Source organism: Pocillopora verrucosa, chromosome 6 (genome assembly GCF_036669915.1).
Source record: "Pocillopora verrucosa isolate sample1 chromosome 6, ASM3666991v2, whole genome shotgun sequence".
NCBI lineage: Eukaryota > Metazoa > Cnidaria > Anthozoa > Scleractinia > Pocilloporidae > Pocillopora > Pocillopora verrucosa.
Window position 1 is genome coordinate 6,219,919 of NC_089317.1, and position 26,388 is coordinate 6,246,306.

The following is a 26,388-nucleotide window of genomic DNA, read 5'->3' on the forward strand; positions in this document are numbered from 1 at the left end:
ACGTAGCCCTTCCATGCCTTGTTAACCACTCCTGAATTTCTGACCGAGTAAACTAAGGAACCGTTGGGCCCATGAAATAATCACTGATTGGCAAGTTATTCACAGCAGAGTTTGTTGTATCATACATTCGCCACAAAGTGAAGACATGAAACTTTTGCATAAAAAAGTTTATTATTGAGCTTCGAAAAAAATGCATTCGAACGTGATTTGATACAGACTTTGAAACAGGGCTGGTTGCTAGAGTCTTAGTGGCACTAAAGATATCTGGTGGAGTACGAACGATCAAAAATGATATTCTAAAGAGAGTTTCAGTACAGGCTTTGAAGCAGAGGACGTCTGGAAAGATAGTGAAATTTTCTATTTACAGGGTGTTGGATAGACAAACGAAGCGATGATAAGGGGGGAGGGGTGGGTGGGAAAGGAAAATACTCGTTGCCTATCAACCTCATCCACCAGCCACTCAGGAGAAGTAAGGGTTTAAATTTTCAAAGAGGAACATTTGGTAGGCAGCAATTCAAATTACCGTTTTGCATTGGAAATAAGCTATAACTTTTTTTTCTCAGAGGCACTTTGACGAGATGGGGGAAGGTAGAACTGTACCATGTTTTAAAGGACTTTAATATCACTCGATATCAAGCATGAAAAAGAAATTCTCGAAAATAACTTGACTCTTCTGATTCACTAGGGCTAGAAAATGTGCCGTTCATAGCGCAGGTAAACGTGGTCATTGAAACCATCGCCGAGGTAGTATTAACGTTGTCACAATGAAACTCCTGCCTATAGATAACATAACGAAAACTCCTTGAGTAAGAAAAAGCAAAAAAATCAAATGCCTAATTAAAATACATTTATAATGAGCCATAAGACCTCATGGTATCCTAAACGCAACTTTTAAGTTTAAGTGTTCCGGCCAACCCTTTCTTGAAGTGATCATTTCTGCACTGCAGCCTGTTGCGGACCAGTCTACGTTTCTTCACTAACAACGAGAAACAATCCATTGCCCGAGGATTTTCGACGTCGGCTAATGACAATCACAGCGACAGTGAGCCCAATGGCGAGCGTTCCTAGCACTCCGACTAAAATTCCCACAATAGGAATCGTGCTATCAATGGAATCTGACTGATCGTCGCTGTTCTTTTTAACTGTGCAGAGGAGGAAGGACAAAGTTTATTGACTAATGAGTACAGGAGAGCTTAAACAAAACCTTTTTAATCGTTGCTTTCAAGCCATCAGATTCTGAACGGTGAAAATAAAGTGTTGTTGGTTTAAAATTTAAACTGGTCTTAGCATCAAGACTGAACTTACTCCAAACTATTCTGAAATTTACTTAGGACTGAGAAGTAGAAAAAAACCGTTAGAGCTCATGCGAATTGCTGATTGAGCAGTAGCGATAAATTTATAGAGGAAAAGTTTCCATGAAGCATTTAATAAATTTGAATAAGTGAAGGATGTTTTGGTTGCAGTACTGAACATGGCTGCCGTTCTAGAGCTCTGGTACCAATATGACTGCTGTGGATACTTCTGTGAGAAGTAAATGTAGGCGATAGATAGAGGTAGCAGGCGACTAACTTTTCTCTCGAAGCATCTGTGAAATAAGCTTAAATAGATCATTTGGACGTATCCACGTGAACACTTTTTTATTACTCACCAGCGTCATTCTCGACGACTTTTGGTTTCAATGGTCCAATGTAGAGACTGGCACCAAAGTCCTCTTCCGCTGATCTCTTTCTTCTCTTTGTAGGCTGACAACCTTTGGCGCACCTAGATTCGTCGTCATCTTTTCGACAAATCGTTAGCTTACAGTGGACATAGATATCACTAAAGCTTTCTGTGAAGCGGAAGGCATCAAGATTGAAGAAGTGTTCTGATCTTTGGCCATACTGGTATTGTAAAGTATTGTCTTTTGAGCAGCTGAAAAAAGAAAAAAATTATCCATCCTTTGCCAAATTATGATGTCTCCGTCAAACGTTTCACAAATCATTTTTGGAAAAGATGTCAATATTTGTGATGAGTGTTGGACAACGGAAATATTCTTCAGCTCTCACTCAAGATCTGAGCCCTAGAGCTTCCGACTTCACTGTCATATGCAGGGAGAATTGGGCTAAGGGTTTTCAAAGTGCATAAAGCCCATTTTTAAATCATCGTTAAGCCTTTGATATTTTTTTCATTATTATTTCTTCATGTCAGAGTATTTTTTTTCAGGAAAAACGTCTTTCCATGGCCTAATTCTTAAAGCAAGGGTTCGTGGAAATCATTGTTGTCTTATCAAATTTCAGTTTCGGTATCTTACTTACGCCTTGTCGATGATGACGTGGTCGGGAGTTGAGTTGAACCTAGGCGATGCTGTGGCTTTGCAAACATCCGGGAACACAACCAAACCAGTGTCTCCAGACTCCACTCGAAAGCCATAATACATCTTTTGACCCAAACCAACTTCTTTTGGGAATTCTGTGACCGTTGCGTTGTTGCTTTCGTCCTCATACATGTCCATATAGTACGTGAAGTTGCCAATGCCCTCTGGAAAAGCAGCACAAATAATGAAGAAGTTTTCTATCTGCGTATGGTTCTCTATGGTTTGGACTAGTTAACGCTAACTGCAGCTTACTTTGGTTACTCCTATTACTTTATTCAATTCAAAGTTCCCCTCTTATCAACAACAGTTTGATATTAAGATTGTAAGGCTATTAAAATTGATTTACAATTGATGAGGTATCGGCATTGTCCAGGAGCTCACAGTGATCTCATCAAGAGAGGCGTCTCACCTTGGTGTAAAGAGGCACTCGATCGAGCAGAAAGCGGAGTGTTAGTGCTGCAACGATTCTCGAGGCTAAGGGTTCAAGTGAACCCTCTTAGCCGACCATTTGGTGAGTGAGAGCCAGTTACAGGGTTAGGGTTAGGGTTAGCAGCGAATACGGTATGTAGACCTTACCCGAATAGTCCCTTGGGATAGGAAGAGGGAGTATGTAAAGTCGCTGCGGAAGCCCTATGTTCCAGGCGGAGAGCAAAGGAAAAAGGCCAGTTAAGTCAATAATCTAAGTTTGAAACGAGATTTTGAAGTTTTAGTCATGCTGTGGTCAGTTTCAGCAGGCAAAAATAAACTTTGTTCCCAAACCTCAAACACAACTGGCACCTTACCATGTACCTAATACTTTCAGAGATTGCAGACACAACAGTCTGGTGACAAAGAGCTTATTGAGAGAATGTTCTTTATTATAAATGGAACCCAAGCAAGTACTTTACCTGTATCTGTTATGATTTGCACAACGCGTGGGTTGTATGAAACTTTGGAGAGGATGGCCTTCTTGTTATATCCACAGTGAAAAGGAATAATCTCCGTGTGTTCGCGAGTTATCGCCTCGTCTTCGGCCGCCTCACCGGCCTTGAGGTAGACCTTGTTCGTGTAGTATATCTTTTCCCCATCGTTCTTGTGTTTAGTGCTGCAATCCTCAAGTCCAAACTTAAACGTCACCTTCGTGTTATCTTTGTAACCAGGAACGCAGTTTCTGTCCTCAAGATGAAGAGAAGAGTCGTTGAGAACGATTCCAGGGAAATCTGAAATCTTTAGAGAGACCTCGATGAAGTCAGGTTTGCAGACCACGTCTATTTCTGAAATCAAAACGTAAAAGGAAAATCCAAATGAACAACCCAATTTATCTGAATGTCTTCTAAAAATTACCTGTATCACGTTCTAAGTCTCTATAGGCAATATTTACATTTATTTTCCCACTATTGGTTTTGACGAGACGAATATTTGTTAAACCTACTCAGGAAGTACGTTACAGTAACAATCATTGTATCCCGATGATTTTTTAGGACTGCATATCGGTTTTTTGGCTTGTTTCCAACAGCAACCTTTATCCATACCTCCCTCTTTTTATTCAATCCTGATGTAGGCGCATCTTCCTGGTATGTGTGTCAACTGACCATTTATTGATTAACGACAATTCACTTCGGAACGTGCTCAATATCCACAATTAACCACCTACACCGAGGTGAATACTTGTTTAAGTATGTACTAAAAACTTGGCGATGATATAGAAAAAAAAGAGATTTTTGAACGATTGAAATATCTTCCGGTGCAAGTCCCCAGCGAGTTCTTTGATGGTGAATAGCGCTGGGTAATCGGACACTGAGTAGCCAATCAGTACTCGAAGCGCGCCTTTCACGTTACTCGCTGTTTAGGTGTGTACTAAACCCCAACATAAAGTTAGTAACCTTTGGCTATATATAAAGATAGAACTTTGCAGTTGAAATGAAAGCTGAACCACTCACTAGCTTCGGTATCCAAAGTTATGTTACCGGTATCAGTAGGCCGTGAATCGACTATAGCTAGAAAAAACACAACGCAATAGATAAGCATGTATGTACCTACATGGGTGTTAAAATACTCTTCAGCTGTTCTTTTTTTAGAAAGGCACAGCACTTTAGCTGACCTTAATGTAGCAAAAACATGAAAATACGTTTGGCCCTGTTATTTCCCCGTTTGGTGTTGGATACTTCAAGAATAAAAGTTTCTGTAACAAAATTGTTTGATCAGCAGTGTTCTGGGAATTTGAGGGTTACAGTTCCTGAGGGAAAAGAAAACAGCATCTTTGAACCTTTAGCCAAGATTGCAATTGTGGCCAAAGTAAATTTATCGATTTTACACTTCATTCCAGTTAAATTCCTTTCATTGCAAAGGCGACTTCTTCTTATTCTTCTACTTCCCACGTTTCTTATCTTTTAACATTTATTTATTTACGTTTTGACTAGCTCACCTGGATAAAGCTCTCTCGTTTGATATATTGCACACTCGATATAATGAAGTATAATATATATGAAACAGTCTCGATAGGGTGACGGCTTCTACGGCGAACGGTTAGAATTTGGGCCATTTTACGGCTACGGTTAACCCAGAATGATACATTGTAGAAACGAAACTTGTTTACGGTTTACTTTTGTAACGACTAAAGGTTAAAATTTGTCAATTTTTATGCTCAACGACAAAATCTTTGTGGCCGTTTTACTGCATCTTACTGTTAACTCCTATAAGACCCTCAGATATATCGACTGGGTGATTTCAGCCGGTCGGTTTTCTCTCCGTCGGTCCGTGAGTTAGTCTATAGCGCATAAATCAACATATATCAGGGGTAGCCCGTTTTCACAATACTTTCTAAACGCGCATTTCTACCTTGAGAGTAGTTCAAACGAAACTGCTTACCCGACGACTTGCACACCTCTCCTTGAGCATTGAAGCCAATTGGATGTGAATCTTTTAAAAGGCAATTGGTATTTCCTGGGGGACATTCTTGAGGAGCTGAAGAAAATATTGAAAAAATTAAGTTTGCAAGAGAATATGATCCCTTGTCATATGTCATTTATGAATGGGTTGAAACTACAAACAAGGCGAAATTGAGTCAGCAGAATTTAACGTTGTCTATTTTGAAAGGGGTGGGAGTGAGATGAATGAATTTTTAACTCTATTTGTCTAAATAAAAATTTAAAAAATGTCCAGAAAGGCGCAACTGATTTATGGCAAAACATGCGGCAAATAATGGAAATGGGGAGAATGAGTCGAGGGAAAACCAATTTTCTCGCCAAAATCGTAGTCCAGGTAATCAAAGCATTTCAGACGACAGCAGTCAGACTTGGATATCGTCGATATGCATGAAAATAACTACTTTGTCTGTTCACCGTGAAAAAAGACTCTACAATACTTGGAAATAACAATCTAACCTGCATGGGACGACTTGAAGTGGGCTAACACACATATCAATGTATTCAGGAAACTAAACACCCTTTGGAAGACTCTAAACGTAGTTAATTGTGAGCAGAGTCTTGGATATGAAGCAATAGAATTATTTTCGAACGGAAAATTAATATACTCTTCAATATGCCCCGGGGATCGTTCCAAGATCTTGCTCAGGACGCGATAAAATAAATTTATAACTATAAAGAAGGCCGATATAAACTTACACAATGCTTGGTAGGTGGCATAAAATCCAGGCCAGTTATTCTCCTTGTAAGATCTAAAAGTCACGAACATCGTCTCCTCCGAGGTAACGAATGAAAAAAGTGGCTGACATCCGCAGAGCGTTTTGATATCCCGGGTTTTGTTTTCACGCGACTCGCTTATGCTGATGCTGTCATCACCGCAGGTCCCTGGACGCGAATATCGGTGGTCTTCAATACCGAGGAAACGAATTGCAAATTGCATACGGTAGCCTGGAGGGGCAGCAATATTCCACGTACAATATTCATTGGCTTCATAGTTCTTAGGGAAGTTAGGACTGCTTATAACACCCGAGAGTCCTTTCAAATGGGTGTCATCACCACAGAAATCTACGATGAAGGAAAAAAAGTTATTGTCATTGAAATATCGCGCATAAAATATAGAAGAAAATTCAATTTTACCAAATATCTTCACTTTACAATGTAATATTATAGAAATTATCAGCACAATTATAAACAAATATTTAAAAGTATACAAAAATAAAATTTCAACCTTAGTCTTGTGGTATATGATCAGTTAAACCTCATTGAATTTCAAATGGTTTGTGATTTACGTATACCAATCTTCAAAGTTTCTAATGACGAATACATGCAGACCAGGTTGCAGGCGAACGCAAACGAGAGTTTAAATGTTCGATAAGTCACTAAATAACTAAATATCAAACAAACTTTAGCTCAATTTATAACAAATTGCGATTTTCGCGTGCATTTGGCGTATACAGTGTCTAATAACGAGACAAAAAAAGAAAATATTCTAGAGCCCGCTTGGAAAATAAATCAGGACAAAATAGTGAAACTCTGTCCTACAGCCAAAGAAAACCGCTCAAATGCAAAAGTATACTAATCCTGAACTTACTTGGCCGATTTCCGCCCGGGCTCGAGCAGGTGACGGTCTCTGTTGAGTTAATGCAAAATTACCTTGTCTTGAGCGAAACAAAGATCAAGTAATGTGAGTGATAAGGATGAACCCCTTCAGATGGGGAAGAGAACGACTCTCCATTTGACTGTTCACCACAATGATGAAAAATTATTACTTAGTCACTAAGCATTGATCCAGCTAAACAGCTACTAATGAAAAAAATATGTATATGCTCATATATGTACCACCAGCGGCAATTTTACCACGCCTTAAAGGAAGGTGATCGGGAAACCGTAGGTTAAGGAAGTAATGGACAGGATTCATGAAAGAAACGTGCCAAGTAGGGGAAAAAGTCATGAGCAAAATATTTTTATCTGATAGGGTCTCTTTGCTCGTGCGTTTCTTCCAATTGATAACGTCTAGGACGCAGTAATTCAAAGAGTGAATAACGCCATCCGACGGATAAATCACTATCCAGCGGATACCTGTTAAGGAAACATACTGCGCTATCCCCCGATAGCGTTTTTCCAGTGGATAGTATTATCCACCCTTTGAACAATCGGAACCAGTTGTGAGTGTCTGGCTTCTTACATCTCTTTATTTTACAATATCATGCATCCTTTAATCAAACGTTCAAGTCGCTAGAATAGAGAAAATGATTACCAAATTAAGACGCTCCTGACTTTCAAATAAATTCTCCTTGTCGGTACCATAGGAATTGTAAAGAAAACAGTACAAGTAATAAGAATACAAATGTAAGGGTGGAAAGAATTTATCTGTAGTACATTAACTTACCAGATTCAATTGCTCTATATGCGATCCTAAGCTCATTGCTCGTTCTAAAAGTGGTGGACACCGTCTGCAAAAAAATTGAATTCCCGCTTGAGAACAGGGTGAGAGAGCCAGTGATGCAAGTACCATATCTTCCCATCAGGGGACTTCGGTCATCAGCACCATCATGAATGACTAAATGGTCATCTGGACCTGCAAACTTCAGAGCCTCGAGTGTTATCGCTAGTCGGAAATTCTCAGGAGCCTGGATCTTCCAGGTGCAGGAACTGCCGGCAGAGCCATCTGTGAATTCAGGTGTGGATATGACACCAGGGACCTTAGCGTCAATGTCAATGTCGGTGTTGGAAGGAGAACAAACTAAAAAGTCAAAATATATTCGTGACAGAATGAACACACTACATTTCAAAGAAAGATTGGGTTAAGTTAAGGGTACCCACTATTTCCTCTTAATGTCGTAAACATTGTCGTGATCATGACCAGCTGTTCCAGACTAATTAAAAGACAAAAAGCAACAAAATGAACTCTCATCCAATACAGGCTGGAGTAATAAAAAGTCTAATTTAAACAACAAAGTGCATAAATCAAAAACCTCTTTAGCACAATTTGGAAGATACCTGCTGGTTACTAATAAATCATTTTTCCTATGAACCAACATAATGATAAGGTCTCAGTTGCCTTGCTTGCTCAGTTGGTAGAGCATTACACCGGTCATGGGTTCAAATCCCGTACCGACCTTAATTTCAGGCCTTCTTTTCACTACTGCTTCAGTAGTTTTTATTATTGCGAAGATTATTTTATTACTGCTTCAGTAGTTTTTATTATTGCGAAGATTATTTTATATTCAATTCTTAATCTGCAGGTCACTTACACTGCTATCTGCTGCAGCCGTCATACAATATATGGAAAATAATTAAGCTCCTTGACCTACGAGTAAAACTCTTTTCTTTTCGGTAGTCTTTGAAACTTCATTTGCTCATACTAATTCCAAATTGCCTGAGTCGTCACTTTCTTGTGAAGACAATACTAGCTCTCTCGGGTGTTCTTTGTGTGTCGAGCTCATTGTCTACTTCGAAGTGAAGCTATGTGGTCGCATAACAATTGTTGTATTCACGGGCGTAAGTAACTATTCGTTTTGAATTTTAAATAGTTGAGCTCTTGAATTTTAAATAGTTGAACTTCGCGGAGGTAGAAAACGAGTGTCGCTATATTTAAGATCTTTACTAACCTTTTACTTTTTGCTGTTGACATTCAGAAGTAGTGATTATGTCATTTGTTTTAGAAGTTGATTCCAAAGCAGGCAAGAAAAGTTTACTCTTTTAGTTCTTTCTCTACGCAAAAATGATTCAAGGCCAACAGTGACTTTAATTGGCCGCACTTGTCAAATTAGAGGCAGCCAGGCAGAAGTTTCCTCTATGCAATTAAAAGGCAAATTCAAGTCAAGTTTATTCGCACGTAATAAATTTCAAACTTTGCATACATAACAGAGCGGGTGTCAACCCGAATCACTTAGTAATCTAACTAAAATTGAATATCAAAGCATTCAAACAAACTATAAAATCTTGACTACAGTTTAACCTATTACGCCGCAGGCAATCAGTTTAATGGCTCAATTACTTAGCACAGTCTAGGAACTTAACTCGAAGTTTAAAAAAATAATTGAGAATAGCTCTTATCATTCCACAAACCATAAAATGTCATTGTAAATTGAGACTAAATGACACCTCGTGGGAAAAGAAAAGCTGTCAAAGCGAAAAATAAATCTGAACTCTTGGAGCAAACAATCCATGTCTTTAGGCCAGTAATGACTAATTTTCGTGGGAAAAGAATTCCGTCCCATGTGTCGATTAATGATATGAAAGCAGCAATCCGTTTGAATACCTTAATTTTTCAGTGTGCATTGCAATAAAAGCCTGCCCTTCATACGAAAATCTCGATGGAAAAAGAGCCGTAACTCGCTCAACCAAAATTTGCGAAATACTTCACAACAGATGCGAGTATAAACTCGACTAAAAGACCCCAGGACGAAAGCTGTACTACTCCAGCTGCATTTTGGTGCACACAGGCTATGTGTTTAAGCTAGATGTGCAAATTGATCTCAAAGATGAACAAAATCCCTCAGAAAAAGACCTGTCTAATTTCAGCTACTGCGATGAATGAAGCATACAAAATTATCGTCAAAAACACACAATGATGTACTATAAAGACAAAAACTCTAGACATACCTGAACTATATGCTTTTGTTATAGAGTAAGCCCAAACTACACCCACTAGGAGCAGCTTTCGAAGCAGCTGCAAGTTCATTTCTCTGATCTCCTTCAAAAAAAGGTTACAGTAACAGCTTGTCCGGACAGTTGCTTGACACGTCGCAACCTTGGTGTACAGCAACCGCGGAGAATGTTCTGGCCGCGTTTTCTTTCCTTTGTTTGCCTGATCATATATGCAAATAAGGCGGGGTGCGGCGCTGCACAAACATGCTTCACCTGCGAGGCGCTTTCTGTACATTTCAATAGGGCATGGTCATGCAATAACGAGTAATTACTTTGAAGATAGCGGTCTTGCCCGGGCGACACTCAGTCCACTGTCTTATCTGGTGCACTCAAAATGACAACTCTCCCGGCCAAAGTAAGATAAAGTAATATGAACTTTGAGCAATAAAGCTTCAAACGGCAGATTGTCCAATATTTGGCTAATAAATGCAATGAAAAAAAAGGATCGAAATTGTGTTTTGTCGACGTTTAGCAAGAATACTTATTTTCGAGGCTTCAGCCAACAAAGCAGGCAAAAAAAAAGAAACTTCGAAATACCATTGACCACGATCTCAGACGTTGCTTTCGCGTAATTACGCATCTTTCGTTCATCTTTTGTTTGCGCTAAAGTGAACAAAGGTCCCTGTGTCTTGAAAACCCAACGGGAAATATAATTATTTGCCAATGGTAAATGAACTCAACTGGGAGTGCACAGGCCAGTTCCAAATTACGAGGCGACAGATTATAAAAATTATACCGTGGCTGGTGAAGGCGTTGTTTTAATTGTCACACAAAGGAAAATTTTCCTAAATTATGCCCAAAATTTCTAATTTTACCCATAAAACGTCGAAAGGTACGTGCATGGGTAATTAAAGAAAGGTTCAACAAATCGAATTTGAGATTAATGACTTCTGTTTGGAATGTCAACCTTCAAAATTAAATTATCACAAATCTCTTCAATGGTTGGTCATACAAATTATAAACTGCGAGAAAATGAGGCTGCTGACGGACAAGAAAATTTGGAGTCAATGAGAAGTCAAAGACAAGGCGACTAGTATTATACCATGGCTGCAAACGTGGACCCACTTCCTTTGTTTTCTTGATAGAAAGTAATAGCCTCTCCAGGGAAAGGGTCGTTGTTATTTTTTCTTTGTATTGCTCTCCTTTGAACTTAACCCAACTTTATATGGAATTTGTTTAAAATTGATTTGGTCGCAATTTAAAATAACCCATGCTTAGATTTAACTTATTAGAGGAAGGACATAAAATCTTCTCCCATGGCTGTCCATGTTAGCTTAGGATTCAAAATTGTTGTAAACCGCCGCGATCCTGATCTAATAAGCGACAAAGATCATCGTTACTCCAGGAAAAATAGAGTGTAAAAGCCAACAAACAAACAAAATTCTTAGTTAAACGTTAACAAATCCAATTTTAATGAGCTTTAAACCGCACTTAAGAGGTTGAAAATATTCGATTGTTAGCAGACAAAAACTATATACTTCCCGCAGCATATCCCTGTAGTTTCCTTAGCACACCTCTTAGCATTACAAACAGTAGATAAATGAACGTCCTCTTGCTTTATTTGACTTATTATGAATTAAAGTATACAGCATTCTGGAAAGTGCTTGAGAAAAAGTTATAATAACAGTAAAAAAGCTTGTTCTCTCGCAAAATTTCATGTAAAGTGGAAACGTGAGTTGAGCGAGTTGAAATGTCTAAAAGCGATCCCGTTGTTTTTTACTTTGCAATAGTTTTGCCGGCTTTAAAGAATAATAGTAAAAGATATTGAAATAGACGAAACTAGGGGAAATGGTTTTCCTCTCGGGAAGAATAAAAATACTTGTAAAAAAATGAAAACTAAATTGCTTTGAAAACTTATTGCGTGACTAATTTATTTCCATAGTAATCACATGCAAAGTAATGTAGTTAAGAAACAGGCGCCATGAAACGTTCTTAAGACCCTAGAGTACTGAAAATACGGTTAAAGTTACACACTACAGCTCGAACGAATGCCCCTTTAAATTTCCTCAGCAACGATGAGAGAAGCGCCTTTCTTAGCGGACGTACGGCGTCGGCTGATGATGACAACGGCAACGATAAGTCCAATGGCCACAGTTCCTAAAACTCCAACCAAGGCTGCCACCAATATGACCATGTTACTGTCACTCTCTGATTCAGTATAGTGCTTGGTTTCAGCTGAATAAATTTAAAAAGATGGTGTTCAGTCAGAGATGGCACCAAAAGACACTTATTAGAGGACCTGTCCCCACCAACTAGGCGCCAAGAACAGGCAAAATACGCAACACTCACCCTCCTCATTTGTCGACTGCTTAAGTTTCACCGGTCCAACGTACAGCTCGGCACTCAGTTCTTCTTCTAACCCTTCTGTGGTTGACCTTCGTCTCCTCTTAGATGGTTGACAGCCCTTGGCGCACCGTGATTGGTCATCGCCTTTTCGGCAAACCGTCAACTTGCAATGGATAAAGACGTCATCGTAGTTCTCTTTGAAGCGGAAAGCGGCAAGGTTAAAGAAATGCTCGGAATTTTCACCGTAGTCGTACTCCAAAGTGTTGTCTCTCGAGCAGCTGAGGAGAGAGAAACGGCAAAGTTTGTTTATCTTTATTTCTTGTTTCCGGTGTTATAGCCAAATATAACACTTCATAATTGTTTCTGATAGCTACTTTAAATTTAGCAAAGCTCAGCAGGATTTTGATGTGACGCACCATAGCATACATTGGATGTATCCAATCGTTAAACCTACTTTGAAAGCAATCACTATTGTGGACATGGTAAATTATGGTCTTTATAACGAAAAAAAAATAATTATAAGGATTGCACAGGTACTTCACCAACCATAATACAAAAAGCAGTCAATTGTGGGGCATGCACAACGGATCAATTCCAGCTAACTGCGTGCTAATGTCCCTTACAAGTGTTTTAAGATAAACGCAAGAAACGACTGGTTTCACGCAAATTTACGTTAAAATGAAAAACTTTTTTAGAGGCAGCAAAATTCACTTTTTCGACAAAAATTACTCATTAAGCGGTTTCTTTCGATTTACTATTATTTCTGAATTTTGTGAAAAATGTAAACGGTTTTTAACACTAATGTGCTGCAACTTTTCCCTGACAGCTTGAAAGGGCAATATTGGGCGGACTCTTAAAAGTTTTGACATCTGTACGTGCGCAGACGTTTGACTTTCGAGTTAGCCAAGCACATGATGTGATCTAAAGAATGAAACACTCATTTTATCGTCAGCTCAAAAAGTATGACTTACGCTTTATCAATAATAAGATGGTCAGGAGTGGAATCGTAACTTGATGATGCCGTGGCCTTGCAGAGATCGGGGAATACAACCAATTCACTGTCGCCAGACTCCACCCGGAATCCAAAGTACATCTTCTGACCCAAACCAACTTCCTTTGGAAACTCAGTAACTGTTTCGCTGTTACTTCCGTCCTCGTACATGTCCATGAAGTACGTAAAGTTGCCAATACCCTCTGAAAATAGAGGGGAAATATTTAACGTTCTTTAATTTCTCGAGTACAAACACCCGTCCACATATACAGAGTGTTGGTTCGATTTGGTTTGCAATATAATTCGCAATTTCAAGGATATGCCTTTTTATGTTGTTTTGTTTTGTTTTTTCATAATTATTTTTTGTCCCTAAATTCTCCTCTGATGGAATCATTAAAGCGCTTTCCGAAAGGGTGTCGTAAAACTAACACCAAAATTATGGCAACGGCTTCATTTTAAGAATATACCTTTTAGCGCTACTAAGAACTCAAAGTTAAAACAACCAAACTGCCTAAAGCGCGGGAAAACTCGGGCGACCAAATCGTGATCGGCTTTAGTTTTCTATCTTATTGGTTAAGAGAGAAGCGGTGGCTAGTTTTCTGTACCAATCACAGAGCGAATTAAAGAAAGACCAATGCAATCTCGGATTACTTTCGCTTCTCATTCGTGTTTTGCTCTTTTAAAACAAATTTTGTACAACACCTGCATTTGAGAGGACGAGAGTAGTCTGAGGATTGTACGACACTTTTGACAGGACAGCCTTCTTGTCATATCCACAGCTGAACGGAATAACTTCGTAATGGTCACGGACTATATTCGTATCATTCGGTGGCAAGCCAGCCTTCAAGTAAACCATGTTCTTGTAGTAAATCTTCTTTCCGTCATCCTCCTGCATGGTTTTGCACTCCTCCAGTCCAAACGTGAATTTGACCATTTCATCATCCTTGTAACCAGCCACGCATTTCATGTCCTCAAGATGCAGAACGGAGTCGTTGACGACGAGTCCTGGGTAATCTGCAAGCTTAAGGGTCACTTCTATATAGTCTGGTCGGCACATAATGTCGATTTCTGAAAATAAATAAGGACAAAAAACAAATAAAAGTATTATCGAGTGTTCCAAGCTAGTTAACATGATCTGTGACAGCAAATGCGTCACTGCTCAGTAAAAGTTCAGTCCAATCCCATTGCTATCATCGCGAATGAAGGAGCACAAGAAGCTCAGTCAAGAAAAATTAGGACAGTCTCTCAAGGGCTATTCCCTTCTCTTTTGTTCCCAAAAGATCACCAACAATGTGCTGAACGGATTGATGCGACGCTCAATTATTAAGATGCGCAATGCAAACAAGGGCTTTGAAATAAAACTAAAAAATTTAAGACCAGCTTCAAATACAAATACTGTCCAATAATGTGGAACTTCGTAAAATTACAGGTAGCGCATTCATTATTTTTCCCCAATAACAAAGTTAATTTTAGATTTTAATTATTCCGATTTTTTTATTTAAATATATTTGCTCCAGGAACATGTATGTTTTATTAGAATTAAACTTATTTGATAGAGGAAAATATAATGCCAATAATATGTGCACAACAAAGATTTATAGAACCAGCTTTGCAAGCACCGATACAGGGTTCGTCTCTTGAAAATATAGGCCGTCTGACAGTAGAAATTTACCTATGTTTAAATATATTTGTTTTATTTTTCTTTGGCATTTGTTTGGTTTTGTTTTGTTTTTGCTGGTTCCAAATGCAGTCTAACGCAGAGCAGCAAAAAATCTATAAGTTGACCACATACTGATCGATCTCAGTTGTGATCAGAAACTAAAAGTTTTGCCATATCGCTTCGTTTTATGCATATGAAAATATTCTTATCATTGTTTTTAATTTCGCATAATTGAAGATTCCAGAACAATATCCAATGAGGAGAAAGGTTGGAGTGTGCACGCAATCGGATAAAAAATGATCGGGTCTTGAAAAAGAACACGGCTGTTTGCTTTTAAGTAATTTCTGAGTATTGAGCAGCGTCTTCATGATTTGATGTAAACAAATTTGCTACGTGCTAGCATAAAGGTTTTCTAAGACTAAAATCATAATATGATCACGCTTCGCTGATTCACCCGGGAACAATACACTTGTCTAGCTGCGAACTAACAAAACCAGACATGCCTGAGTGAAACGTCTCTAGAAACAAAAGACTTCAAGATATTTTGCTCAAATGGAATATGATTAAGTATTTCTGGTAAACTCTGGATTGTGTTTAGTATATTAGCATTTATAGGGCAGACGTTCCTGCGACTGGAATAATCCCGGTAATGCGCTCTTTGCTCCAAATGGTAAGACACCGTAAGATATTGAATATAAAGAAAAGTTATATGGACTTGGCATTCTGAATACCCGCCCCCGACGGCAACGGCAAGCAAACATCTTAGAAAGCTATATAAACAGAACTGCGCCTTATGCAAATGAATTTTAGTTCCTTGCTGCAGAGGATCGTGTGATAGGAACATGAATAATGTGCAGATGCTTGAAAAAAAAGTATATTTTTTTGCGAAAGATCTCTGTTCCAAAGATGGCCAGACAAAGGCCATTTGTTATGCAATGTAATTGTTTAAGTTCTTCTAAAATTCATTGATTAACACACGAGGTGTGTGAAAAAGAAAAATGCGCAAGCGACAGCCAAGAATTTCAAGTCATATGGCATCAAACTATGGACTGACAGCGTTTTGTTTGCCATGTAACGAGTTCACTTCGACCTTCCAAATCACAATTAAAGCGCACAACTGCGGAACACTTCAGATCAAAATGTAAATACTGAGTAGATTTACGAATTATGCACTCACTTGCTTCGGTAGCCAAAGTTATGTTTCCACCGCCATTAGATGCTGAAGCTAAAATAAAGATAAAACACAATCAATAAAACAGAACAGAGCACGCAAAAGGTGCATCAGAGAGTAAGGTAAACAGTACCTCAGAAGAGCAAGCGCATCACGAATAGCTCCTGTAATTGATTTTTTGACATGGCCCCACCTAATGAATTGATTTTGAACTTTCAAGCTGGGCTTTCGGGTTATTAGTATTTGGAGTTTCATGACGATATATGCCCATTTAATAGCTGTGTAACCATCTTATGATATTGAAACGAAAGTTTAGGGCTTCCAAGAGCGAAACTCTGTTGGAACAGAATTTAAGCAATCTATGCGCTTCAGTAATTCCTGCGTTAGTACGTTGTATCGACGGTGAGCACATGTGTTGAATTACGAGAGAACGCTTTGAGAGAAAGTTGCATTCAAACTTAGCAATGTCTTAGCGTTCAGCAAAACTCGACGTGGTTTCCGGAATTCGAAAGTAAGTAAGACTCAGCGAATTGAAAACTAGATGGTACAAGTTATGAACACTAAAGGGACAATAAAGTTTGAAGCTAAAATATTTCGTCCCTTCTACAAATAAAAACAAATTTTAGCATACCTAGTGCAAGACAGAGCGAGACGCACACAAGAGCGAAGGCCTTCATTTCTTTCTTTTAGATAGAATGAACAATCCTGCTCAGGAACACACAAGCGCTTGTAGCCGTCTCAATTGCCGACTGACTGACCGAACCGTACGCCACAAAAGTCGCACACCTGCTTTTGAAGCAGAGCGTGACGAATTGAACGCTGTTAATTAGTCGCTCAGAAAAAGGCGGTGAATGCCCTTTATTGTTTTGGCGGGAGGAACAAAGTACTCAGGGCCTTCGAGATAAAACTGATTGAATAAATTAGTATTGGGAAACTTTATCTCGCTGTGGTTGTTTGGCTAATTGCGCGTTTAGCAAGTTTTGTGACTTTTATCGCCTGTTTGGTTTGGAATCATTCTGAAAGTGATATGGAGGACTCAATATTTGCTTTTTTGGTTTCTTTGCTGAAGGTCGCTAAATGTAATTATAAGTGTTTTTTTAGCGGAGTAGACTGCAAAGAGGCATTTGATGAACTTTTTGGATCATTGAAGTCATGTTTAAGAACCTCAAAGCACACAATGATTTTCAACCATTTGTTGACCGGTTGATGCAATGTGAAATCCACTTCGAGGGTGAAAAATGCTTCAATATTTTTGAAAAACAGAGCGTTCAAAATCATATATTTATAGCATATTTAGAAAAGCTATACTTGACACTCTTTGTCAGTTGTAGAAACTTCACGAGTTTAAAACGATGAGACTAGAAAGGTGATAAAGAAGGCCAAACGTGATAGGATAATGAACAAAACCACAAAATTGTAAACACGGCACGACATGCGCAGTACACCCCTCGCAACCTCAACCCACCCTCTCCGTTAGGGCTTTATAAGGGAATGAAGCGTTTTGATATCGGCGTTTCATTTGTACAACACATTAAAGTTAAGTTCATTTGAGCCATGAAGTCTGGCTCATTTAACTTAACCCAATCAATGACGATCTTAAACAGAAAATTTATAACCACTTTTGACCATGTGTTCACCGTTGAGGGGCTAACTTCTTTTCTCCTGTTTGTTCTTTGGATATGTAAATTATCTTTACCAAGAGGGAAAACTTTAAGGAATGGTTTACCGGGGAGGAGAAAAGCTAAACCAGCGAGAGCGACCAAAAACGAACAGGGCTGGTAACAAAATGCGAAAGCTAACGAGAGTTGAAATACTCAAACTTGAGAACAGTTTGTCAATTTCCATAAGAGGCACAAGTAACTCCTTTACCATTGGTTCATTTACTTACGGGGCTTATCATTGTCAATGATTTTGACGGTAGCAGATGCAGGACTGCCAATTCTGGCACTTGGACGGGAGGGACCCAAGAGCTGCAAAGAGAGCTGGATTGATTCGTCGCTTTCGATTACGTCATCATCTATGATGGGGATGTTAACCTCTTTTGACGCTTCGCCTGACAAAAATGATACCCTTAAACCAGCGGTTGGGACGTAATCTTCGCCACTTACGGCCGTTCCGTCGGCAACAGTTACGCTAGGAGGAAAAAGACAACAATAGGTGGCATCGCCAAAACAACAAAGGAAGAAGCGTTTAATTTACTAGAAAAGTAGTTTACAATTGCCGGTAACTTTTTGCTCCCAAACATGGTCATCAATTAGCTACAGAAGTGTTCAACCGTAGAAAAGAGTAACTATCGGCTTCTTTAAAACTCTTGCCAGAATGCTAAGAAAGATTATTGGAGATTTTTTATTTATTTACAGGAGAACTCTGTTGGTTAACGAAAAAGAGCTTAACTGTATGTATTCCTGAAGACCGGATCAAAACCTTCTTATCCACAAAAAAAAAAAGCCTTTTTCACCACAAGGACTTGCACTGATACAAATTTTACTTCTTTCGTGTATTTAGGTATCTAGTTTGTGGGAACCAACAAAGAAAACCAGGATAAGGGAGAAAAAACGAGGGGAGATAAGGACTGATGGAGGTTTAAAGCGAAGAAAATCAGTCAGATTCTTGTAGATAAACCTTTTTAGGAGAATATTTGTAATATAATAGAGTAGAGCTTGTACGTATGCCTACCTGAGAGTCCCAGATTCCGCTGTATTGCCAACATTTTCAATCACGACGATTGCGTTTAATGCTGACTCGGAGACGTCGAATTCTGGAGATCGAAACTGAAACACGGCTGGATCTGTTCAATAAGGGAAAAGCTTCAATAATGAGTTCTCCAAGGTATATAAATAGCATAGTTGAGAAAGGTTACCTTTCGTGGTTATACGAAGGAAGAAATGTAAAAAAAGGGAAAATGGAAAATATAAGGAAGGAAAGGACGTAATATAACCAGAGATAGAGATGGCCCAGTAAAGTAAATTTCTTCCGCTCAAGCTCTCTCCACAAGTTGATTGACAATCTTCGAAACGTTTACTTTCCGATCTTAAGTCCACAAATCCAGCAGTCCGTGCCACGTTCAATTATTTGACATACTGTTTCCAAAACAAAAATACATCCTCGTGAGAAGTCACGGCGAACTGTTTTTAAATATAACTTTACGAAATACTGCGAAAGATTCATAGTTATTTGAGATTTAGCAGACAAACGAGTGTTTGCATTTGTTTCAAGCGAAGTACGTTCTACATGTATGTCACACCCCGCGATCAGATCGCTCGTTCGCTGAATTCGCACTGAAGCATGACGGATTAGCATTTAGCTTTCCTTTATTGCAAGCACCCTTAATGGCTTCCTGCGTGAAAAAAAAATGTCATTATAGTTATCTAGAAAAGGAAGAAATCATTCGCTTGGCATCGTAAGATACCTAGCAAAATACATCGTGATATTCTAGGCAGCAAGTTGTTGTTGTTTACAAAGTTATTCAACCAACCTTGTGCGAAGCACATGTGGGCAAGAAACGCAAACAATATGAATCCCTTCATGGCTGAATCATCTACTTGCTTGATGAGGCCTTATTCTCTGTGAGAGGTAATGAAAACAAAGAGCCTAAAAACTAGGAAAGCGAACGACACCTCCTGTTGCAACGAAGCAGAAAGGCGAGAGTTGCGCTGCGCTCCAGATCAGCCGATTAACTACTCAGCCATGAAGGCTCGGGCAGGCGGCATGTATATAAAGTGATTCATGAATAACAATCGCACTTAATCCTAAAAGACAGCTATCACTCTCAGAGCAAAGTAGCTAGAGGCAGACACCAAAAGCCCACACTGACATGTTTACTCTGAGCCAGCCATCTAAGGCTTACAATCTTAAAAATTTCTTGCAAACAACGGTCATTGCCAACTGTTTAGCAAAGAAACTGAATCATTAAATAAGAGAGATAAGGGGTCTTCTAAGCCCCGCCTTTGCTCGCAATTGAAAACACGACCATGGGGACTTCAATGTGGCCCATAAATCAATTTAAAGAGATTAGGACTGATAACATCTAAACAGCTCGTCAGCTTTGCGGTTTAAGAATTTGCTAGTTGCACGACTAAAGACATTTTGCTAAGTCGCATTGAGTTCATTTTCATGAAACAGCGGCGCATTTCTTTAAGCAGTTGATGTAAAAAAATCAAGATTTTGAAACATTTTTACTTTGTCCTCAATTACTCTGCTAAACACCATAAGCCTCCAGGCACTTTTGCATACGGATGGTTAACACTAACTAACGTTGACAACTTGCATCAACACGTTGTCTACCAAAGACGAAATGAGAACATGCAAACAAAATAGTGAAGAAAAAAACTCAATTTTCTGTAAATAATAACTGAAAATGTGTGGTAATAGTGGCTAGAAGGGGAATTCAATCGATAAATGAATGCCCAACGCATGTTTCAACTGCTGCACAGCTTGGTTCGTCAGACAGAAAATTAATAATAATAATAATAATAATGCTTATAATAATAATAACAATAATAATAATAGTCTTTTATCCACTCTAATCACTAAAAATATTTACAAATATTATGATAAAATCCTTTTAAAAAAATCGAAAAATGCATTAAAATGTCTAATAAAAATCTAAGAAAAACTAACAAATACACGCTTGAACTTTCAAGTAGGACAAGATAATAAAAGAAAGAATAAAACCTTGCAAGTTCGCTACCGATACAAAATGATAACAATAATAGCAATAATAACAATAGTAATAACAATAAAGTACTAGCTGTGTTGGTACTAATGAGATATCTATAATAGTAATGATTATAATGATAACAATAATTATGATAATAATTCTAATGATAACACTAATAATAGATAAAATATTGACAACAAAACAAAAAAGATAAAAAATCGAAAATAAAACACAATCAAAGAGGAAAAAACGAAAAGACCAGCGAACGTAAAAAGAAAATACTTAATCATTTTAAAAGAATCCATTCCTATTTAATCTAATTGCCAGTGGTACAATGTTTTAGGTTAATATGATATATTAACTAAAATTAAGATGTTTATAATTGCCCAATAAAGTTACCCCGGTGTCGCCAGACATCACTATCTCTCTGTCTCTCTGTTAAACACACAATATTAATAACATTTCAAGTATCTGTGAACTTTAAATCATAAATAAATATATAGAGATTTAAATCTAAAAAAATAATTTAAGAGGCCATCCACTTTATTCCAATAGTTCAGACATCATGACTTTTGATCTACAAATAATTAGAAAACTCCGCGAAATCACTTAGAAGTGATTTCATAAAAAACGGTGGTTTTTATTTAATATAATTTTTTGTCCCCTTATATTGCATTTAAAACTACTTTACATCCCCATTAAATGTTTGACTGGTCGACCATTTACCAACTTTTGCTTCATAAATAGGACAATTTCTGCTTCGCATCACAATGTTTTCATTATTCACTGAGACCTTAAATTGTTTTCATAACCCTATGTTGCATCCGTTGTACAAGTTCTATGTCATAACGAATGATTAATTTCGATTCGATACAAATTGGTGCACTGATATAAGTACTTCAAAAAATCATCAAAGTTACATTAGGAGCAATTACGGAAGCCTTGATGAGAAACAATGCACTATATACAAGTTTGTACTTACTCTTGGAGCGAAGTCAATCTTGAGATGCGATGTGAAGAGTGCGAAAGGAGTCAATAGCTAATGAACCCTACATTCTCAGAATCCTGAGCGTTGATTGGTTGCAATTGTGGTCTGGTTTTCATTGTCACGCACGTTCTCTACGCTTGTGTCACGCCATCAAAATGTAATCACTGTCCCGTAACGTTATGAGGACATTTTGGCGTCCAAAAGTTTATGTCTTTTCGAATTTTCCTGAAATTAGTTATCCAGTTTTTACATCTGATGTTAGTCACTCATGCTAAAAAACGATGCCACAGCTTTAGAAAAGCCTGTACCGTTATTAAAAGCCGAGCGGTTGGGCGCGAGGTTTCTAAATATACGGAACCAGTTATATTGGCAATTAACATTGAAACATTTCGTGACTGGCTGGCGTCAAAAAACGCCACAGTTGAATAATATCTTCCACTAAAAACAGGAAGAGCTTAGAGAGGTTAGTCAGAAAATGAAGCTACCTCATTCATTCGCACTCAACATCAAAGCATTTCGCCGAATAGCTGATGTCAAAACCTTACTCATTGAAATTGTCGCAAAAGTGATATTATTATTGATAGTAGCTTCGAGAGGTTTCTTAGAATATCGCGTCAATTCATGTGTACGCACTAGACATCAAAACATTTGATTACAAGGCTGACGTGATCAGGCAGGTATTATTTTCAATAGTCCTAATCCTCCACCCCCTGAAATGCTCTTCATTCTGTTCCCCCAAAAAATAATAAAATAATAACCCTTGAAACAAGAAATTCCGTCTGAGCTTTCCCGCCCCACAATCCTCAAGGATTATTTCGTAACCTCTTGTAGTCTTGCAAATTTTCCGGTCCAAGTCATATCATGATCATACTAGTTGAGGTTTTTTTGAAGTTTTGAAGGTTTATAGCGTACCACTGATGCTCTGAATAAATTGTATACCTTAAAGCTTCTCCAGATAAAAAAATTTGATACAATTCGGATAAAGTAACTCACTTTTTTTTCTAATATTCTGTCTTGCATAAACATGATGAAATATTTATGAGATACATTTTTCTTACCAACATCGTCTTCATTTTTATTGATCGATGTTTTTATGTCTTATGATTTTTTCCAATGTCACGAATTTACTGTTCGAGGGAAGAATTTTTAAAAAAGGACTTGTTTTATATTATGGTACAGCGTGACTGGCCCTCTTTTCGACGAGACATTTTTTTGTGTTATTTCCGACAAACTAACGATTTTCCCAGTATTCGCCTAGAATCTTCCAACTATCCCATGAATTTGAAATGAAATATCTAAAAGAAGATTTTTATTTAGAAAGAATTAAAATAAACGGAACATTTTACAAAAAATTTACATGGATTAGATAGAGATTTAATTTATATTAAGCTTTCACTAAAAACTTTCCCCCTTAAATAAATAAATTTTGCGCTGTCCCACAAGGGACTCCCTGAAAACAATAATAAAAAATCTCTACAAATAAAAAACAAATGCTCCGAATAAATTGTATTCTTCAAATAAAATGGGTTCTGCATGGGGTTTATGATGTCGCATCATGAGGAAAAAATGGGACAATTATTCTCTCTTGGTTCAATGATCACAATCTCAAACATTCTATCGCTACGTTCAGCCAACCTGATCGAATCTTCACAATTTCAAACGTTTTTGCTGCGTTCAGCAAATCTCGTCGAATGTTCACAGTCTCAAACGTTTTCACTACGTTCAGCAAACCTCGTCGAATGTTCACGGTCTCAAAAATTTTAGCTACGTTCAGCAAACGTCGTTGAATATTCACAGTCTGAAACGTTTTCGGTAAGTTCAGCAAACCTCGTCGCAGGGAGTTTATCCGCCAGTTTCAAAGTAGGCATTCGTAGATTCTCGTAGAAGGACCGTGGATGTCGCATTTCACAGAGAATTTGTTTATTGTTTCCCAAAATTCTACATTCGAATAATTCATTCCAGAAACGACGTTAAAACTCGTAAATTTTCGCTTCCACTTCGAGCCGCCGATCGCTTCAAAAATCACGAAATACTGACTAACTTACTTACGACATAATGGTATTACCGTTACTGGTATTTGCGGCGTTAATTATTTTCTGTTATTTGCGGCGTTCAATCTTTTTTTCTCTTTTTGCAGCGTTTTTAGGTGCAATGTGTCTTTCCTTCAGAACGAGCCATCATTAAATCACGTAATGTGTTTCAATTGAAAAAATCTAAATTCCAAATTTATCGATAAGCGAAATTTTATATCTGGGGAAACCCCCACAGGGGAAAAATCCTAGTATAAAAATAAACGAAGGTTTTCCGATGTCACACCATCGAAATCAAAATAGCAGTGCAGTTGTTTTACCAAACTACAGAAAGCTTTGAGGAAAACTTAAATTTGAGAGATTCAAAACAGCTCTGTTTGTAAAATGGAGACTTACATTCTGCTGAGGGTCTATTTTTTTAAATTATTTTTCTTGGTGTAGGACAGCGTGAAGTAAAACCTAAATAACGTGACGTCATTGTTCTGCTCTGGTGATGCAATCATTACAAGAACGTAGCAATACGTACCTGGTGTTAGTAAGTTCCGCATCTTTTTTTATAAAAGTGCTTCTGGCTTCAACGTCGTACAAGCTTTCAGACGAGGACTTGCCATAAAAAAATCTCAGGAAAAAATGGATCTTACACACGAAGGATATCGTTATAAGCTGATTGAAGTACAAACCGAGGAACTAGAGGAATTGAACCCTGAAGAAAAGTTCAGCGATAGCGACAGATACATTTTAGATTGTCGAAATATCAAACCAGAAGACATTTTGAGCAAATTAACAGCATTCTACCACCAAATCAAACGTTCAAAAGTTTCCTATGTTTGGATAAACTGCAGCGAGGGAAAATTTCTCGAAATCAAGGAACGTTTAGTCAAATTATTGGCAGAAAATAATGAATTGTCTCGCGGCTTAGGAAATCACGCAATCTTGAAGTTGACCACACAAGATCGTACAACACCTGTCATGGATGCTTTGAAAATAAGCATCGACGTTCTAAATTTTGGAAAAAGTCTTCTTGATGTTTATCATCTAATGGATGCCCATCCCGGAATTCTGAATGGAAAAGTCCACTTGCACAATTCTCTTAGGAGAAAGCGGTCAGTCGAGATTGTTCCTTCGGATTCTGCTGCTGAATTGGTAAATAGGCCATACGCCGATCAACGTCGACCTGGTAAAAAAGTGTTTAAAGCATTAAAAAAAATGGTTGGAAAACCAGATAACAAGGGGTCTAAAAAGAAATGTTACATGTGCAATCTAAGTTCGGTATTTGATCAACTCTGCGTTGATTGCCACTTTCTAAATGGCGAGATGAAGAAATCCTCGTGTGATTTAAAGGGGAGGTACGCTATAGTCACCGGAGGTCGAATCAAGATTGGCTTTGAGACTGCTCTCCGCTTGTTGAGAGACGATTGTTTCGTCATTGTCACCACTAGATTTCCGGCCAACGCTGTGGAACGGTTCAGCGGACAGGCAGATTTCAACGTTTGGAAGCACAGGCTAAAAATTGCACGTCTTGATCTCCAGAACATGCAATCAATCGAAGATTTCCTTGCCTATGTTCAACAGAGCATTCCTCACCTCGACATCTTAGTCAACAACGCCGCACAAACAATCTTTCGACCCTTTCCTTACTACCAGTCCCTCATCTCGGAGGAAGTAAAGAAACTACCAAACTTGGCCAAAGATGGGAACAATGTAGTCGTGAATCAAATCCAGGCTCTTGAACAGTTACATTCCATGATTTCAACTCCAAATCGATACCAGGCCCTTCCTTGGAAAACGAACACAATTGATTTTCCACCAGAAGAGAGAGACCAACATGGTGAGCCGCTAGACACTCGACCGAGAAACAGCTGGACGTATAATTTGGATGAAGTGCCACTAGAAGAGCTTCTGCAAGTTTTAACCATCAATGCTGTAGGCCCGTTCATCCTGACAGCTAAACTAAAACCACTCTTCAAACAAAGTCTTTTTCAGCGAAAATTCGTCGTGAACGTATCTGCCATGGAGGGGCAATTCTCACGAATCAACAAAGGTCACCGTCACCCACATACCAACATGGCCAAGGCAGCCTTGAACATGATGACTCGTACCAGTGGACTGGAGTTCCAGATGGACGGAATCTACATGACAGCTGTGGACACCGGCTGGGTCACTGACGAACGTCCGTTTCACCAAGCCCGGCTTGAAGCAGAGGTGAAAGGGTTTGTGCCTCCCCTCGATTGCCAGGATGGCGCCGCAAGGGTTTATCATCCGATTGTTCATGGGCTGAACCCCAAGAATTCGCCATACTTTGCTGTATTTCTGAAAGACTTTAAACCCAAAGACTGGTAATTTCATAATTATCTTAATAATACTGTTATTATTATTATTATTATTATTATTATTATTATTATTATTACTATTATTGTCATTGTCACCATTATTATAATCAACCTTATTATCAACATTACCGTTTCATCTATTTTTCTTTTCATTATAATTGTCATTATTATCACTATTCTTACTTTTTTATAACCATCATTTTTTTGGTCAAGCAAGTTAGACCGGCATAAAATGGCAGCAAATTCTACTGTGGACCTATTAATTACTTGAATGCATGTACAAAGCCTGTGATAGATAATTTGGTGAGATAAAAGCTTTTTACAGATAAAACGCAGATAAAACGCAGATAAAACGCATTTATC

General features: G+C 38.3%; 3 protein-coding genes across 3 annotated transcripts; 1 reads left to right on the forward strand and 2 right to left on the reverse strand.

The window, feature by feature from the left end:
* Positions 1 to 167: 167 nt before the first annotated feature.
* LOC131788438 (ZP domain-containing protein) lies at positions 168 to 10,054 on the reverse strand. Its single transcript, XM_059105527.2, has 10 exons — positions 9,865 to 10,054; positions 7,646 to 7,999; positions 6,848 to 6,886; positions 5,956 to 6,321; positions 5,201 to 5,296; positions 4,273 to 4,329; positions 3,241 to 3,606; positions 2,295 to 2,517; positions 1,649 to 1,911; positions 168 to 1,142 (listed from the first exon to the last, which is right to left on the reverse strand). Exons 1-10 carry the CDS (start codon positions 9,941 to 9,943, stop codon positions 964 to 966), a joined length of 2,022 nt encoding a protein of 673 aa, XP_058961510.2. The 5' UTR covers positions 9,944 to 10,054; the 3' UTR covers positions 168 to 963.
* Positions 10,055 to 11,290: 1,236 nt separating this feature from the next.
* LOC131788440 (ZP domain-containing protein) lies at positions 11,291 to 19,668 on the reverse strand. Its single transcript, XM_059105530.2, has 8 exons — positions 19,493 to 19,668; positions 18,694 to 18,805; positions 17,906 to 18,150; positions 16,024 to 16,071; positions 13,889 to 14,254; positions 13,167 to 13,389; positions 12,199 to 12,473; positions 11,291 to 12,084 (listed from the first exon to the last, which is right to left on the reverse strand). Exons 1-8 carry the CDS (start codon positions 19,542 to 19,544, stop codon positions 11,906 to 11,908), a joined length of 1,500 nt encoding a protein of 499 aa, XP_058961513.2. The 5' UTR covers positions 19,545 to 19,668; the 3' UTR covers positions 11,291 to 11,905.
* Positions 19,669 to 24,313: 4,645 nt separating this feature from the next.
* LOC131788439 (uncharacterized) lies at positions 24,314 to 26,037 on the forward strand. The gene has a single exon (XM_059105528.2). It carries the CDS (start codon positions 24,326 to 24,328, stop codon positions 26,033 to 26,035), a length of 1,710 nt encoding a protein of 569 aa, XP_058961511.2. The 5' UTR covers positions 24,314 to 24,325; the 3' UTR covers positions 26,036 to 26,037.
* Positions 26,038 to 26,388: the final 351 nt, after the last annotated feature.